This window comes from Schistocerca nitens, chromosome 11 (assembly GCF_023898315.1).
Source record: "Schistocerca nitens isolate TAMUIC-IGC-003100 chromosome 11, iqSchNite1.1, whole genome shotgun sequence".
NCBI lineage: Eukaryota > Metazoa > Arthropoda > Insecta > Orthoptera > Acrididae > Schistocerca > Schistocerca nitens.
In genome coordinates this window covers 88,978,784-88,995,464 of record NC_064624.1, presented here as the reverse complement: position 1 = coordinate 88,995,464, position 16,681 = coordinate 88,978,784, and the positions used below count along the sequence as shown (strand labels likewise).

Sequence of the window (16,681 nt, the reverse complement as noted above, 5' to 3'; positions counted from 1 at the left end):
GATGGGATGTTGCAAGACACCATCATTTCACCTGTCTTTAAATGTTTGTATAATTGAAGATGAACCTGTCTGCTCAACTAACAGCATTTGTCTGCTGCCATTTTCAGCACTTCTCTTCACACAGCTGCTGTATTTGGTGGTATTACAGTGCTGTTGCACATTAAAGTGCTGTTCTGCACTAACTTTGACTTCACTTAATTAACAAAATAACATTTCCCCACCAGTGCTGAAGAACTTATCATCAAACTCACGAACGAAACCTTGCAACTCCATGCTGATGGACCGCTTTTGTTGCACCACTTGAGTTTATATTCTCACTGAATAGTGTGACCACGTGTGCGATGTTTATCGTGTCGGGAGGTGCCTTTGTTAGTTTTGAGAATGTTTTGTTGGCCCCACCCAACAGTGTCTTACACCAGCAAACTGACTAGTGTGTAATGCTACTTGTCTACTGTTGTTATGATCTTCGGTACAGAGACTGGTTTGACGCAGCCCTCCATGCTACTCTATCCTGCGCAAGCTTCTTCATCTCCAAGTAACTACTGCAACTTACATCCTTCTGAATCTGCTTAGTGTATTCATCTCTTGGTCTCCCTCTACGATTTTTACCCTCCACACTGCCCTCCGATATTAAATTGGTGATCGCTTGATGCCTCAGAACATGTCCTACCAACCGATCCCTTCTTCTTGTCAAGTTGTGCCACAAATTCCTCTTCTCCTCAATTCTACTCAGTACCTCCTCATTAGTTACATGATTTACCCATCTGATCTTCAGCATTCTTCTGTAGCACCACATTTCAAAAGCTTCTATTCTCTTCTTCTCTAAACTAATTATCGTACTTGTTTCACTTCCACACGTGGCTACACTCCATACGAATACTTTCAGAAAAGACTTTCTGACTCTTAAATTTATACTCAATGTTAACAAAGTTCTCTGCTTCAGAAACACTTTCCTTACCATTGCCAGTCTACATTTTATAGCCCCGACCATCATCAGTTATTTTTATCCCCAAATAGCTAAACTCCTTTACTACTTTAAGTGTCTCATTTCCTAATCTAATTCCCTCAGCATCACCTGATTTAATTCGACTACATTCCATTATCCTCTTGTTTTGCTTTTGTTGGTGTTCATCTTACATCCCCCTTTCAAGACACTGTTTATTCAATTCAACTTCTCTTCCAGGTCCTTTGCTGCCTCTGACAGAACTAGTATGTCATCAGTAAACCTCAAAGTTTTTATTTCTTCTCCGTGGATTTTAATTCCTTCTCCAAATTTTTCTTTTGTTTCCTTTACTGCTTGCTCAGTATACAGACTGAATAACATTGAGGATAGGCTACAACCCTGTTTCACTCCCTTTCCAACCACTGCTTCTCTTTCATGTACCTTGACTCGTATAACTTCCGTCTGGTTTCTGTAAAAATTGTAAATAGCCATTTGGCACCTGCCACCTTCAGAATTTGAAAGAGACTATTCCAGTCAACATTGTCAGAAGCCTTCTCTAAGTCTACAGATGCTAGAAACATAAGTTTACCTTTCCTTAATCTATGTTAAGATAAGTCGTAAGTCGTAGGTCAGTATGCCTCACATGATCCAACATTTCTACAGAATCCAAACTGATTCTCCCCAAGGTCGGCTTCTACCAGTCTACTAAAGTCGTGATAAATTAAGCTTTGTAGTAATTGTTGTGTTTATTTGTGGCATTATAATCTGAAACATTGTCATGTGAGCAACATTTTCATGTTTTTATTGGTGTGTCCATATAAGATACAACAAATATATAAAGTTTTGCAAAATTGGGCGGAAATATAACCTGTTACTGAAAAAAAAGATGTAAATATGACTTTGGATGCATAATAGAAGTACATTTATCTATACTATAACACCTGAATTTATGCATAAATTGTTGTTCAATTCACCATGAAGTTAAGCAAAAAATATGACTTGTCATTAAAATATGGGCCCTTGTTCTGATTACTTCAAGTGAAAAGTGAAGTGTCAAAAGTATACGGTAATGTACCATAAGGAAACAGGGAATTAAAACTTTTAAACATAATTTCCGTCATGTAAATTTCATACACCACGAAAACTTTATAAATCTGACATCTGTTGTAAATTTTTCCAGGTTGATGAATCGCCGGAGGACTTTGAAGTTGCAGTCACCCATTGCTAATAAGTCTGGTGAGTCACTGAGTTTTATAATATTTCAGTACTTACGACTTGAATACAAGTTGCAATAAGCTCAGTAAGAAGGCCTGACTGCAACTCATTTTCTCAATGAAATTGTGGTTCTGTTGTTTGTCTCCTTCTTCTTAGTTCTTCAATCTTCAGGTTGGTTGTCGGCAGTGCACAATGATTTTCTTTCTTGGGCCTTCATCTTGAGAGTGGTATGTGGTGCAGTCGGTACTGTCCATGATCTAGGCAAAGTATTCCAGTCTCGGTCTGCCGCTTGTGTTCTTATCTCATTCTGTACAGCGAAACATTCCAAACAAATGCCTTTATGAGGTCTTTCCTGAAATGTCTGTCTATGCAGCTGGGTGCGAAAAGGTTCCGCAGTTTATAAATATTGTAGCATACAGTCACTAATATTAGAAACATGTCCAGAGCAATGTGTTTCGAGAGTCGAGCTCTCATCATCAGGCTGTCTAAGTTAACCCCACATAAAATACACTTCAGAAGCACTGGAGGTCAAAATATAAGTTTATTCAGACATGTAGACTATCATCTTACTTTAAAACTGAAAGCACCAGATTCCCTGCATCCTTATCTGCATATTCTTCAAAACATTGTTTATGCAAGGCAGTAAACATCAGTCACACCAGCTGCCTCTCAGTGCACATCAGAGCTGCACACCTGTTTATAAATAAGTGGTGCCTTAAAAGCAGCACTTCGAAGGATGTGTGTTAACGTGGATAAGGAAGCAGGGAATCTGATGCTACCACTTTTCAAGTAAGACAAGGACTTCGTAGCTTAGTAATTTTATTTGTTTTTCTATTTTTACCTTGAGTGTTTTTGAAGTGCATTTTATGTAGGATTAATTTTGAAGCCAGATGATGGCAGCTTGACCCCAAAAACATGTTGCTGTGGATTATGTTCCTAAAATTAGTGGTTGTATGCTAAAATATGTATAAAGATTGCCTTAAAAATAGCTACCTTTGGTGCTTAAAATGGACAATATTAGAAAGTTTCTTCTCTTGTTAAAATCAGTCTTTGTGTGATAGATTTGGCTTGCAATATTCTTCTTTGATCTTCCATTTGATGTAATTTTACTCCATCAGTAGGTGAAGGATTCGGTGGTTTACAGTTGCTCACTGAGCTTTGAGCAGTGATATTTTGCTTACTCACCACAAAGATCTTTTTTTTAGCTTCATTAATTTCCATGTTATAAGAAAAACTGAGTGTGGTTCCATCTGGGCCAGCATCACTTCTAATTGAAGGGACTGGTGGAAGAAAGCGCTAACTCACAATAGCATAATTTGGGTTGTTACATGTTGTTCGATTAACACTTTTGTTACAGCAGTCTGCTTTGCTGAGCTGATGCCACTGATCGGTGCAGCGTGCCGCGAATTGTGCACATTGTACGTCAGTAAGATGATGTGCAGGTTACTGTATTTAAGTGTTACATAACAATATATTTGGAGATTTTATAAGTATTATAAGAAAAGCCATTTAGGATCATTTGAAAGATTCTTAATAATGTAATTCAGTATGATAAATTTGAAAACAAGGTTCAACACACAAACCCACATTACAATTTTTACACTTGTACTTAGATTCTCATTTTCTGTCATTTGCACTTCAAACAACACACCTTCTATTTTGGTTTCTTCCTACTGGTTTGTAAACCGAAGAAAAGTGTCTTTCTGTTAAGCTCAGTGGATGATTATTGCCTGTTCGGTGTTGATATTTTATGCTTCGATGATACTCTTCCAGTATCTCCCTAATTAACTGCAATTGAAGTTTTGCCATGGATACCAGTTCTTTCCTCTTGTGTTTATAAAGACAATAGGCATTCCACACACAAATGTCCAGCAAGTTAAAGAAATGTTTGCGATGCCATTGCAGAGATTTGAGTGTTGATTCCACAGTGCTTATAACCGCGTCAGCTTTATCAACTGCACCCATTGAATTATTATAATCCAATACGCATACAGGTTTTTGGATAACTTTTACTGTATCGAATTCATCTGAGTGCATGGTAGAAAGCATATAGACTTCTTTTTTTATCCATCCACTTTTTGAATATTAAATTTTTGCACGATTGACAGGTTGCCTGTCCTCATTTTAATCGTTCACCAGTTTTAGGCATTCCTTTCCTTCTCTTTCTTATGGTCCCACACACATTTGTGCAATTATTGTGTAGCTTTCTAAATAAAGCTGCACTGAAATACCAATTATCTATGTGAACGGTATGGCCCTTTCCTAAATAGGGCTTTACAAGTGCTTCAACTATCGCTCCTGACTTTCCAGTATCCTTATTTTTGGTATCCACCAGGGCAGATGATCCCATGTAAACAATTAAATCTTGTACAAATCCTGTCTCACAGTCACAGAGAAAAAAAGATTTTATTCCAAATCTATTTCTTTTTGACGGGATGTATTGTTTGAAAGACAGCCACCCTTTATAAAAAAAAGTAAACTTTCGTCTATGCACAGCTTTTGGAATGGCTGAAATGACTGACTAATTATTTTTTTTTTTTTTTTTTGTAATAAATCAGTGATGATGTTCTGTATTTTGTACAACAATCATTGGTAGAACCGACATCATGGTTGACATAGTGGTCTCTAGTCATTACTTCTCCAAAAATATTGCTTCGCAGAAGTTTGTCTTTACTCCAGTACTCTACTAAATATAATTTCTTGTTCCACGTCATTCAAAATGATATGGCAAGAAAACATAGTTCGGTTACTCCAGTTCCTTCTGAATTGTTTGTTACTGTTATCTTGCTGAGGCCAACAGTGATTTGTTTCATTTGCAATTAACTCTACGAGATCTTCAGAGATAATCACATTTCTGTTTTTCCCTTGGTCTTAAGAATGAAACCTCACTTCAGCTTCTATCTGTTCCTTCCACAGAAAGAACTCCGAAAATAAAATTACACTGCATAAGTAGCGCAAACGTAAGTGCAGCATTTATGTGTTATTCTGAGGAAATAATTTAGTTGAAACACATAAGATAACGTACTAGGTGAATATGAATTGGGGCTAAGAAATGAAAGAGGAAGCTGCCTGATAGAATTTTGCACAGAACACAACTTAATCATAGCTAACACGTGGTTCAAGAATCATAAAAGAAGGTTGTATACATGGAAGAAGCCTGGAGATACTGACAAGTTTCAGATAGGTTATATAATGGTAAGACAGAGATTTAGGAACCAGGTTTTAAATTGTAAGACATTTCCAGGGGCAGATGTGGACTCTGACCACAATCTATTGGTTATGAACTGTAGATTAAAACTGAAACTGCAAAAAAGTGGGAATTTAAGGAGATGGGACCTGGATAAACTGACTAAACCAGAGATTGTACAGTGTTTCAGGGAGAGCATAAGGGAACAATTGACAGGAATGGGGGAAAGAACTACATTAGAAAAAGAATTGGTAACTTTGAGAGATGAAGTAGTGAAGGCAGGAGAGGATCTAGTAGGTAAAAAGACGAGGGCTAGTAGAAATCATTGGGTAACAGAAGAAATATTGAATTTAATTGATGAAAGGAGAAAATACAAAAATGCAGTAAATGAAGCAGGCAAAAAGGAATACAAACGTCTCAAAAATGAGATGGACAGGAAGTGCAAAATGGCTAAGCAGGCATGGCTAGAGGTCAAATGTAAGGATGTAGAGGCTTATCTCACTAGGGTTAAGATAGATAGACTGCCTACAGAAAATTAAAGAGACCTCTGGAGAAAAGAGAACCACTTGCATGAATATCAAGAGCTCAGATGGAAACCCAGTTCTAAGCAAAGGAAGGAAAGCAGAAAGTTGGAAGGAGTACATAGAGGGTCTATACAAGAGCGATGTACTTGAGGACAATATTATGGAAATGGAAGAGGATGTAGATGACGATGAAATGGGAGATACGATACTGCGTGAAGAGTTTGACAGAGCACTGAAAGACCTGAGTCGAAACAAGGCCCCGGGAGTAGAAAACATTCCATTAGAACTACTGACAGTCTTGGGAGAGCCAGTCCTGACAAAACTCTACCATCTGGTGAGCAAGATGTATGAGACAGGCGAAATACCCTCAGACTTCAAGAAGAATATAATAATTCTAATCCCAAAGAAAGCAGGTGTTGACAGATGTGAAAATTACTGAACTATCAGTTTAATAAGCCACAGCTGCAAAATACTAACGCGAATTATTTACAGACGAATGGAAAACCTGGTAGAAGTCGACCTCGGGGAAGATCAGTTTGGATTCCGTAGAAATGTTGGAACACATGAGGCAATACTTACCTTAAGACTTATCTTAGAAGAAAGATTAAGGAAAGGTAAACCTACGTTTCTAGCATTTGTAGACTTAGAGAACGCTTTTGACAATGTTGACTGGAATACTCTCTTTCAAATTCTAAAGGTGGCAGGGGTAAAATACAGGGAGCGACAGGCTATTTACAATTTGTACAGAAACCAAATGGCAGTTACAAGAGTTGAGGGACATGAAAGGGAAGCAGTGGTTGGGAAGGGAATGAGACAGGGTTGTAGCCTCTCCCTGATGTTATTCAATCTGTATATTGAGCAAGCAGTAAAGGAAAGAAAAGAAAAATTTGGAGTAGGTATTAAAATCCAGGGAGAAGAAATAAAAACTTTGAGGTTCGCCGATGACATTGTAATTCTCTGAGACAGCAAAGGACTTGGAAGAGCAGTTGAACAGAATGGACAGTGTCTTGAAAGGGGGCTATAAGATGAACATCAACAAAAGTAAAACGAGGATAATGGAATGTAGTCGAATTAAGTCGGGTGATGCTGAGGGAATTAGATTAGGAAATGAGTCACTTAAAGTAGTAAAGGAGTTTTGCTATTTGGGGAGCAAAAGAACTGATGATGGTCAAAGTAGAGAGGATGTAAAATGTAGACTGGCAATGGCAAGGAAAGCGTTTCTGAAGAAGAGAAATTTGTTAACATCGAGTATAGATTTAAGTGTGGGGAAGTCGTTTCTGAGAGTATTTGTATGGAGTGAAACATGGACAATAAATAGTTTGGACAAGAAGAGAATAGAAGCTTTCAAAATGTGATGCTACAGAAGAATGTTGAAGATTATATGGGTAGATCACGTAACTAATGAGGAGGTATTGAATAGGATTGGGGAGAAGAGAAGTTTGTGGCACAACTTGACTAGAAGATGGAATCGGTTGGTAGGACACGTTCTGAGGCATCAAGGGATCACCAATTTAGTATTGGAGGGCAGCGTGGAGGGTAAAAATCGTAGAGGGAGACCAAGAGATGAATGCACTAAACTGATTCAGAAGGATATAGGTTGCAGTAGGTACTGGGAGATGAAGAAGCTTGCACAGGATAGAGTAGCATGGAGAGCTGCATCAAACCAGTCTCAGGACTGAAGACCACAACAACACACACAAGATAACACTGAGCAAGTATTACCCGCTCTCTAATAATTATTATAAGCAAGGTGCTGGAGAAATTGTGGTAATGGAGACAGTCTGCCCCATTCATATGTTGTATAATCTGAAAATGGTTGTGGTATGTAAATACAATCTATGTCAGAATGCTTTATGCCATACTTCCAACCTAACCTAAGCCTGGGGCTATACCACAGATCAGCCTGTCACCACAACGAAATTTAGAAACATGTAGCATGCTGGGGCAAATCCAGATTAACAATTTAATAAGTCTATCTGACACTGTAGAGTTGTTTAAAGTTATATCCTGAAAATATATTGTCAGTCATGGATTACCCTAAATACTTTCTTATCTGTATTTAGATTAATAATACTCAACATAAACTTTAATGTTTACTGTTGTTGTTGTTGTTGTTGTTGTTGTTGTGGTCTTCAGTCCTGAGACTGGTTTGATGCAGCTCTCCATGCTAATCTATCCTGTGCAAGCTCCTTCATCTCCCAGTACCTACTGCAACCTACTTCCTTCTGAATCTGCTTAGTGTATTCATCTCTTGGTCTCCCTCTACGATTTTTACCCTCCACGCTGCCCTCCAATGCTAAATTTGTGATCCCTTGATGCCTCAGGACATGTCTTACCAACTGATCCCTTCTTCTAGTCAAGTTGTGCCACAAACTTCTCTTCTCCCCAATTCTATTCAATACCTCCTCATTAGTTACATGATCTACCCATCTAATCTTCAACATTCTTCTGTAGCACCACATTTCGAAAGCTTCTGTTCTCTTCTTGTCCAAACTATTTATTGTCCATGTTTCACTCCATACAAATACTCTCAGAAACGACTTCCCCACACTTAAATCTATACTCGATGTTAACAAATTTCTCTTCTTCAGAAACGCTTTCCTTGCCATTGCCAGTCTACATTTTATATCCTCTCTACTTTGACCATCATCAGTTATTTTGCTCCCCAAATAGCAAAACTCCTTTACTACTTTAAGTGACTCATTTCCTAATCTAATTCCCTCAGCATCACCCGACTTAATTCGACTACATTCCATTATCCTCGTTTTACTTTTGTTGATGTTCATCTTATATCCTCCTTTCAAGACACTGTCCATTCTGTTCAACTGCTCTTCCAAGTCCTTTGCTGTCTCTGAGAGAATTACAATGTCATCGGCGAACCTCAAAGTTTTTATTTCTTTTCCCTGGATTTTAATACCTACTCCAAATTTTTCTTTCGTTTCCTTTACTGCTTGCTCAATATACAGATTGAATAACATCAGGGAGAGGCTACAACCCTGTCTCACTCCCTTCCCAAGCACTGCTTCCCTTTCATACCCCCCGACTCTTACAATTGCCATCTGGTTTCTGTTCAAATTGTGAATAGCCTGTCGCTCCCTGTATTTTACCCCTTCCACCTTTAGAATTTGAAAGAGAGTATTCCAGTCAACATTGTCAAAAGCTTTCTCTAAGTCTACAAATGCTAGAAACGTAGGTTTGCCTTTCTTTAATCTTTCTTCTAAGATAAGTCGTAAGGTCAGTATTGCCTCACGTGTTCCAACATTTCTATAGAATCCAAACTGATGTTCCCCGAGGTCGGCTTCTACCAGTTTTTCCATTCGTCTGTAAATAATTCGCGTTAGTATTTTGCAGCTGTGGCTTATTAAACTGATCGTTTGGTAATTTTCACATCTGTCAACACCTGCTTTCTTTGGGATTAGAATTATTATATTCTTCTTGAAGTCTGAGGGTATTTCGCCTGTCTCGTACATCTTGCTCATCAGACGGTAGAGTTTTTTTCAGGACTGGCTCTCCCAAGGCCGTCAGTAGTTCTAATGGAATGTTGTCTATTCCCGGGGCCTTGTTTCGACTCAGGTCTTTCAGTGCTCTGTCAAACTCTTCACGCAGTATCGTATCTCCCATTTCATCTTCATCTACATCCTCTTCCATTTCCATAATATTGTCCTCAAGTACATCGCCCTTGTATAGACCCTCTATATACTCCTTCCACCTTTCTGCTTTCCTTTCTTTGCTTAGAACTGGGTTTCCATCTGAGCTCTTGATATTCATACAAGTGGTTCTCTTTTCTCCAGAGGTCTCTTTAATTTTCCCGTAGGCATTATCTATCTTACCCCTAGTGAGATAAGCCTCTACATCCTTACATTTGTCCTCTAGCCATCCCTGCTTAGCCATTTTGCACTTCCTGTCGATCTCATTTTTGAGACGTTTGTATTCCTTTTTGCCTGCTTCATTTACTGCATTTTTGTATTTTTTCCTTTCATCAATTAAGTTCAATATTTCTTCTGTTACCCAACGGTTTCTACTAACCCTCATCGTTTTACCTACTTGATCCGCTGCTGCCTTCACTACTTCATCTCTCAAAGCTACCCATTTGTCTTCTACTGTATTTCTTTCCCCCATTCCTGTCACTTGTTCCCTTATGCTGTCCCTGAAACTCTGTACAACCTCTGGTTTAGTCAGTTTATCCAAGTCCCATCTCCTTAAATTTCCACCTTTTTGCAATTTCTTCAGTTTTAATCTACAGTTCATAACCAATAGATTGTGGTCAGAGTCCACATCTGCCCCTGGAAATGTCTTACAATTTAAAACCTGGTTCCCAAATCTCTGTCTTACCATTATATAATCTATCTGATACCTTTTAGTATCTCCAGGATTCTTCCATGTATGCAACCTTCTTTTATGATTCTTGAACCAAGTGTTAGCTATGATTAAGTTATGCTCTGCACAAAATTCTACCAGACGGCTTCCTCTTTCATTTCTTAGCCCCAATCCATATTCACCTACTATGTTTCCTTCTCTCCCTTTTCCTACTGTCAAATTCCAGTCACCCATGACTACTAAATTTTCGTCTCCCTTCACTACCTGGATAATTTCTTTTATCTCATCATACATTTCTTCAATTTCTTCATCATCTGCAGAGCTAGTTGGCATATAAACTTGTACTACTGTAGTAGGCATGGGCTTCGTGTCTATCTTGGCCACTGTAATATGTTCACTATGCTGTTTGTAGTAGCTTACCCGCACGCCTATTTTTTTATTCATTATTAAACCTACTCCTGCATTACCCCTGTTTGATTTTGTATTTATAACCCTGTATTCACCTGACCAGAAGTCTTGTTCCTCCTGCCACTGAACTTCACTAATTCCCACTATATCTAACTTTAACCTATCCATTTCTCTTTTTAAATTTTCTAACCTACCTGCCCGATTAAGGGATCTGACATTCCATGCTCCGATCCGTAGAATGCCAGTTTTCTTTCTCCTGATAACGATTACTGCACCATATCATTAACTCATTGGAAAGACCTACACATACAAACAATGTACAACATTAGTTATCTGGCAAATATGTACATACAATACAGTACACTTTAGTTTAGTCACCTTCCACAGAATTAAATGTCATTTCTTTGAACTCCATTTTTTGTTGTGAACACTCTCCAAGTGGTATATAAGTTCTTGCCTCTGAGAGCATCAAAACGTATTGCACTCAGTACATGTCATCTAAATAACAAAGAAAATGGGTTTTTGCTTAATATCTTAATATCATACTGTGATGGAAAAGGAACGTGTAAACAGAATTAATGCACTTATTCATCCATCATGTTTAATGCTGCCAATTATGAAGCAGAGTCTTCAGGGATGTGGAACAACACAGTGAAGGTGCAGTGAGAAACTAGGGCCTGCATTACTTAAATATCTAAAATAAGTTATTTGTGCTTCATGAAACTACTTTAAAAATTCAGGGGAAAGGCCGCACCTCCAACTCTTCGTAAACGATCTATCCAGAGGACCTACACCACAAGTGACACTTTACTTTGCTTAAGGGTACTAGTTACCTGTTAACTGTCAAAGAGTTTTACAGCAGTTCTGGCATTTGCCTCCCATGACTTGCCTAGTAATTAACCCTCTCAACCCTTTCTTTTACAGCCTTAGCTTGGACCCATTTGTGGGCTTTTTGTGATACGTGAACGTTTCTGCTCAGTCTGCAATGCAGAGAGGCTACGACAGACGTTCACACTGGTGATATCTCCATAACATTTTTGCTAATATAGCACACTTGACTATAAACCAGCCATCTGGTTACGGCAGTTGTGTTACATTATTGCATTAAGGTTCACGTAGCATTTAAATGGTGACTGAGAGGTAACCAACATTTCTCCTACCTTTGCAGAAGCAGAACTGTGTCTCTTCATGTGTTTGTTTACATCTGTCACCAGCTTATCATAAATATGTAATATTTCTTTCCTAGGCTCTACTTGTATATTCTTGCGATGCTTCACCCACATACGTCACACAAGCCTGCTACACCACCAGTCTGTGCAACATCAGCCATGGTGTAACGTACGGCGAGAAATTAAGAAAAGCACAACACATACACACACACACCAAGATAGCTCCTGGGAAAATCATAATAACGAAGCGTTCAAAGATCTACATACCGGTAGCTACAACTAACTGGCTCTTACGGCCAACCAATGAGACATCGGTGCCAGTTGAAATAGCTATGTATAATGCCTTGTGGCTGTAGAAGGTGTAATGACAAGCGGCTCGCAAGCCCTGAGGAATCATGGGGTCAACAGAAGCGTCCGATTCCACCTGTCTGCATTGATGTATGGGTGTTGTCATGGGTGATGTCATTACGCCACGGTGTTTATGTGTTGGTTGTGTTTGTAGATGTTGTCTTGTTGTGTTTCATGGTGCCCTCCCGTGTGTGTTTGTTTGTTTGTTTGGTTTTCTAAAAAAAAACTCTTATATTTAGCTTGACCTCTCCCTAAAACCCAGAATTTCCCGCAGTTGTCTCATTAATTTGATGGAAGTTTTGGATGGAGATGTTATTGTCTTATTTATACATATTTTCATGTTTGTTTCCATGTGTCTGTAGTAACATCACAGGTGCCATATTGGAGATGCTTAGAATAGCCATTTCTGCCATATTGATGATGTCATGGGTCAAAGCAGATGGCTGGAATCTGACACTTTTGTAATCCAGGGATCATGACGTCATCTCTCCCGCTAGTCAATATCGCTGGCAGTTTTCAAACCACGGATTTCTTTGGACCTAGCCATCCTTTGCAGAAGCAGCTCACAGGCCCTCAGAAATCATGACGTTATATCATGACATGAGGTCATCTCTCACGCTAGCCAGTATCGCTGGTAGTTTTTGAACCCCAGATATTCTTTGAGCCAAGCCATTCTTTGTGATGCCGTGTGGGTGTATGTACAATGCCAGATTTTGTGTTGCATGTGCGATAAAGCATTTCAATTATGGAAACCTTTGTATCCTTCATTTTCCAGGTGTGTGCATATAGAACCAAATATGGAAGTTACTGTGAAGTGCCTGCAGGATGACTGCAATTTTTTTTCAACGTCTTGGCAAATTTGAGAACACATGCTGCAAAAGCACATGCTTGCAGAGGAGAAAGGAAAGTTTATATTCCAGACAATGGATGGTAAGTAACTTCGTATAATAATTTTATGATGTGCAAGAAAAGAAAAAAAAAGTGTCTGGTAAATCTACAGAATTTCCTTCTTTGTGCCTATAGTATTGTGATGCACTGTGTTACCCTGTAAAGTTTCTTTCAGTACAACTATGAGGATTATTTGTGGTAACAGCATATTCTCATAAGAAATGGCTTCGGTATTTAAGTTGCAATCTTCGTAACTTTTGTTGGTCAGAATTTGTGTAGTAACTGTATTCTAACTTCAGTATCGCTCTAATATTTTGTTTCAGTAACATGTTCCTTCACACTTGAAAATTTCTGAATGTTCAAAATGACATCAGTGACCATAGTCAGTATTTTTACAGTAAAATTGCTATGAATTGCAGTGACAGAATCCAGATTTGTGAGTGGTGTTACCTATTTTTGTAATGGATGTTTCAGAGTTTCTGAAGTGAAAGTCCAAAGAAGGGAAGACAGCAAGAAGTAGCTATTTGTGTTTCTCATGGTTTATAGGCCTACTGGGGAAACTCGCCATGTAAAAAAAATGAGTAACGCATCAAGCTTGGAACCTCTATGGTGATGTGGAAATCCGAGCATTGTTAATAAAGAAATTAATTTTGTGTTTTTTTCGTTTGATTCCTTTATCGTGTTGCCTATAGTTCACAAAATTTAATTGAAATACCAAGTTGATAATTTCAACATAAATTGGACTATGCACATAGCTGTCTCTAATGGCTTTGCTGCTTTTCACAGGTAAAGTATGATTATTCACTAGTCCTTCAGTTTGCATGTTTCTTAATCAATTGTGGCAAAAGAAATCACTGACTCAAAGCATAATTTGCTTGGTACACATAATTGGAAATTGCTTATTTAGTTGTAATTTTACATTTTTAGATTATAGTATTCTCTGAGAGTTTATCTTGCTGCCTTTCTTGGGTGTGGTTTTTCTATATTTAACAAGTTTACTGATATGGTTAATGACAGATGTTTCACCACCAGGTAAGGTATACAGCATTAAGCGTGCTGTGCTGTTGTCGCTGGTGGCAGCAGCATGGTAGTCAATGTGTTAAGGGGGCACTTAGGAACCTTGAGAGTAAAGTATATGCATCTATAATAGTCTTGGCTAAAAAGATACAGCTAGAATGCTAATTACTGTTTGAGCAATTATCCTTTAGACAGTTAATATCTTATGCTAAATATGTATTAAAACTGAATTCGTAAACAACTTTCTACTCATTTAATCGTTTGGCTTTGTAGAAATTGAAATAAAAATACTGCAGACCCAAAAATCGCCTGGAAATGGTAAGGAATATCAGATACAAGTAAGTATTTTTGCTCAGTAAGAATAAAGTGTAAAAATGCTGCTATCTGGTTATTACCTTGAGACCACTGCACACAAAACAGGGCAGTGTTAGACTTTGTTCCCTAGTTCTCATTGGCTGAAGCAACTAAAATTAAATTTCTGAGAAATGCGGAAACTTTGTTATCCGTATATCCCCAGCACGATTTAAAATTTTTGCAGTGAAATGGCACTGATAGTGCATAACATATTTTGCAACTGAGACTAAGTACTTAAAAATTGATGTGGGGTATGTATTTCAAGACATACTTTACAACCAAACCTGATATTTGTATTGACACACAAGTAAACACATCTGAAAGGCACACTGGGTTACACAAGCATTAGCTGTAGGTATGGAATGGGTAATTTACTCAGAAAACTTGCTGTATGAATTTTATTGTAAAGCACACTAAAGTTAAGGGAAAGATGCAGTGCACAGATGAGATACACTTGGATGGGCATGAATTGGTTTTGCTTGGAAAATTAACTGTAGTATTATATTGACATATTTGGTGCAGTTTCCTGTGATAACAACATGTGTGAGGTGCAAATTTGTGGACAGGAGAGATTACATTGAACCTGTCGTGCGTGGTGCACTTTTAGTTGCAGTGCAAGGATGATACCATCCAGATTTGAAAATTAGGGGCCTAGAAATGAAACTCTCATCAGTTTTAATATTTAAAAATAAACATGCATGAAAATGGAAGCTTAATCAGGACTTTCAAATAAATTGCAAAAATTTTCTTGTTTTGCACATTAAATGCAGCTGACACTTACAAGCACAGGGTTAGTGGTTTATGTTGACATTTATAAGTGTCGGCCACAGCTAACATATTGAAGATTTTAAAGTAACAAAGTAGTTGTTGACATTCTGATATTAATGGATAACAGTAAGAACCACAGCAATGAAATGATGTAAATTACTAAATCCAGGAGTTAAACAAATGTACATAGTCATCACAGCCACTTCTTAGTCACTGCATATTTGTGTGCTATAGCTAAGACAGTAACCTTTTGTTTTCTCGTATGATCTGGGACACATGTCAGACCTTACTTGTTTTGCTAGATCAACTCCAGGTTTACAAGTTTCACATTTCAGAATTTTGGTAATTTGTAGTCCTACCTCCTGTGGAAAGTGGGATTGATAGCTGTCTTTTCAGATAAGGTCTCATCAATTGCCATTTAAGGAACTTTAAGCAAAAATGTGATTATTCAATTTTCTGTCAGTGTAGAATATACCACTAATGTATTTACCAGAGAAATATTCATGAGGGCACAGAACAGTGAGAGTCCATCTTCTGGAGCACCTGCTGTGTGGAGTAAATTGTGCACTTCACATCCAGTGGTGCATCAATTTCTTCTTAGGTAGTATCACATTACTCTACTACCTCAGGCTGTTTATTGTGATGCTCAGTGGAGCAGCATTATGCCTTGAAGATACTAAACTAACAGCCTTCTTAAGCTTTTGGATGTAATATATCCAAAAACAAATGACTTTTACATTTAGCTGTCAGGAACTCCTTTGGAATCTTTCTTTTTATTATTATTGTGTGTGGCCGTTTTGTGTCCTCTTCCCAGTTTGACATTTACATCTGATTAGCTTAATCAGGATATTTATGGCTACAAACAAAAAATAAAAAATTAAAAAATGTGGTGACTGTGCAAATTTAGATAACACACAAGTTGGAATTAAATCTGCAGATATGATCCACCAATCCAAATACAGTTTCAAGATTATCCTCCAAAACTTTACAAGCTGAGGAAGTAAGCACAAAGATTTGGACATCATAGCATGTGTTAATAAGCCAGATGTTTCAGGTATTACAGAGCACAGGTATGCCAAAAAAGAACCTTATTATGCACCCATTAACAAAGCATTTCTGCTCATCATTTAGCAGGGAGATCAAGCCTTAAGGTGATGTTGCAAAAGTGGCAAAAATTAGGGCCCCAAAGATGTAAGTTCTTTAAGTGTTGAAGGTGACACTGAACTTTCTGCAATTAACTGTAGTTATGAAAGGACACTCAATTTTGGATATAGACAGACCTCCATCTGCAAGTACAGATATTGTTTTAGCTAATCTCCATCAGTTGCTTATAGAGAGAGATAGTAAACACTCGGGGAAAATTGCTGGGTAATTATGCTGATAATTGTTCAGTCTTGTTGTTGTTGTTGTTGTTGTTGTTGAGGTCTTCAGTCCTGAGACTGGTTTGATGCAGCTCTCCATGCTACTCTATCCTGTGCAAGCTTCTTCATCTCCCAGTACCTACTGCAACCTACATCCTTCTGAATCTGCTTAGTGTATTCAT

General features: G+C 38.0%; 1 protein-coding gene across 3 annotated transcripts in view; it reads left to right on the top strand.

Annotated features, from left to right (window-relative positions):
* LOC126212896 (uncharacterized) overlaps window positions 1-16,681 on the top strand; it is a 93,815-nt gene that overhangs the window by 54,971 nt on the left and 22,163 nt on the right. For all 3 annotated transcript variants that reach the window (XR_007540960.1, XR_007540959.1, XM_049940416.1), the window contains 2 exons: window positions 2,124-2,179; window positions 12,887-13,041. Coding sequence is in view for 1 of the 3 variants with exons in the window: in XM_049940416.1 (XP_049796373.1) it covers window positions 2,124-2,179; window positions 12,887-12,900 (70 nt within the window). In the remaining 2 variants the exon portion in view is untranslated. The remainder of the gene's footprint in view (window positions 1-2,123; window positions 2,180-12,886; window positions 13,042-16,681) is intronic.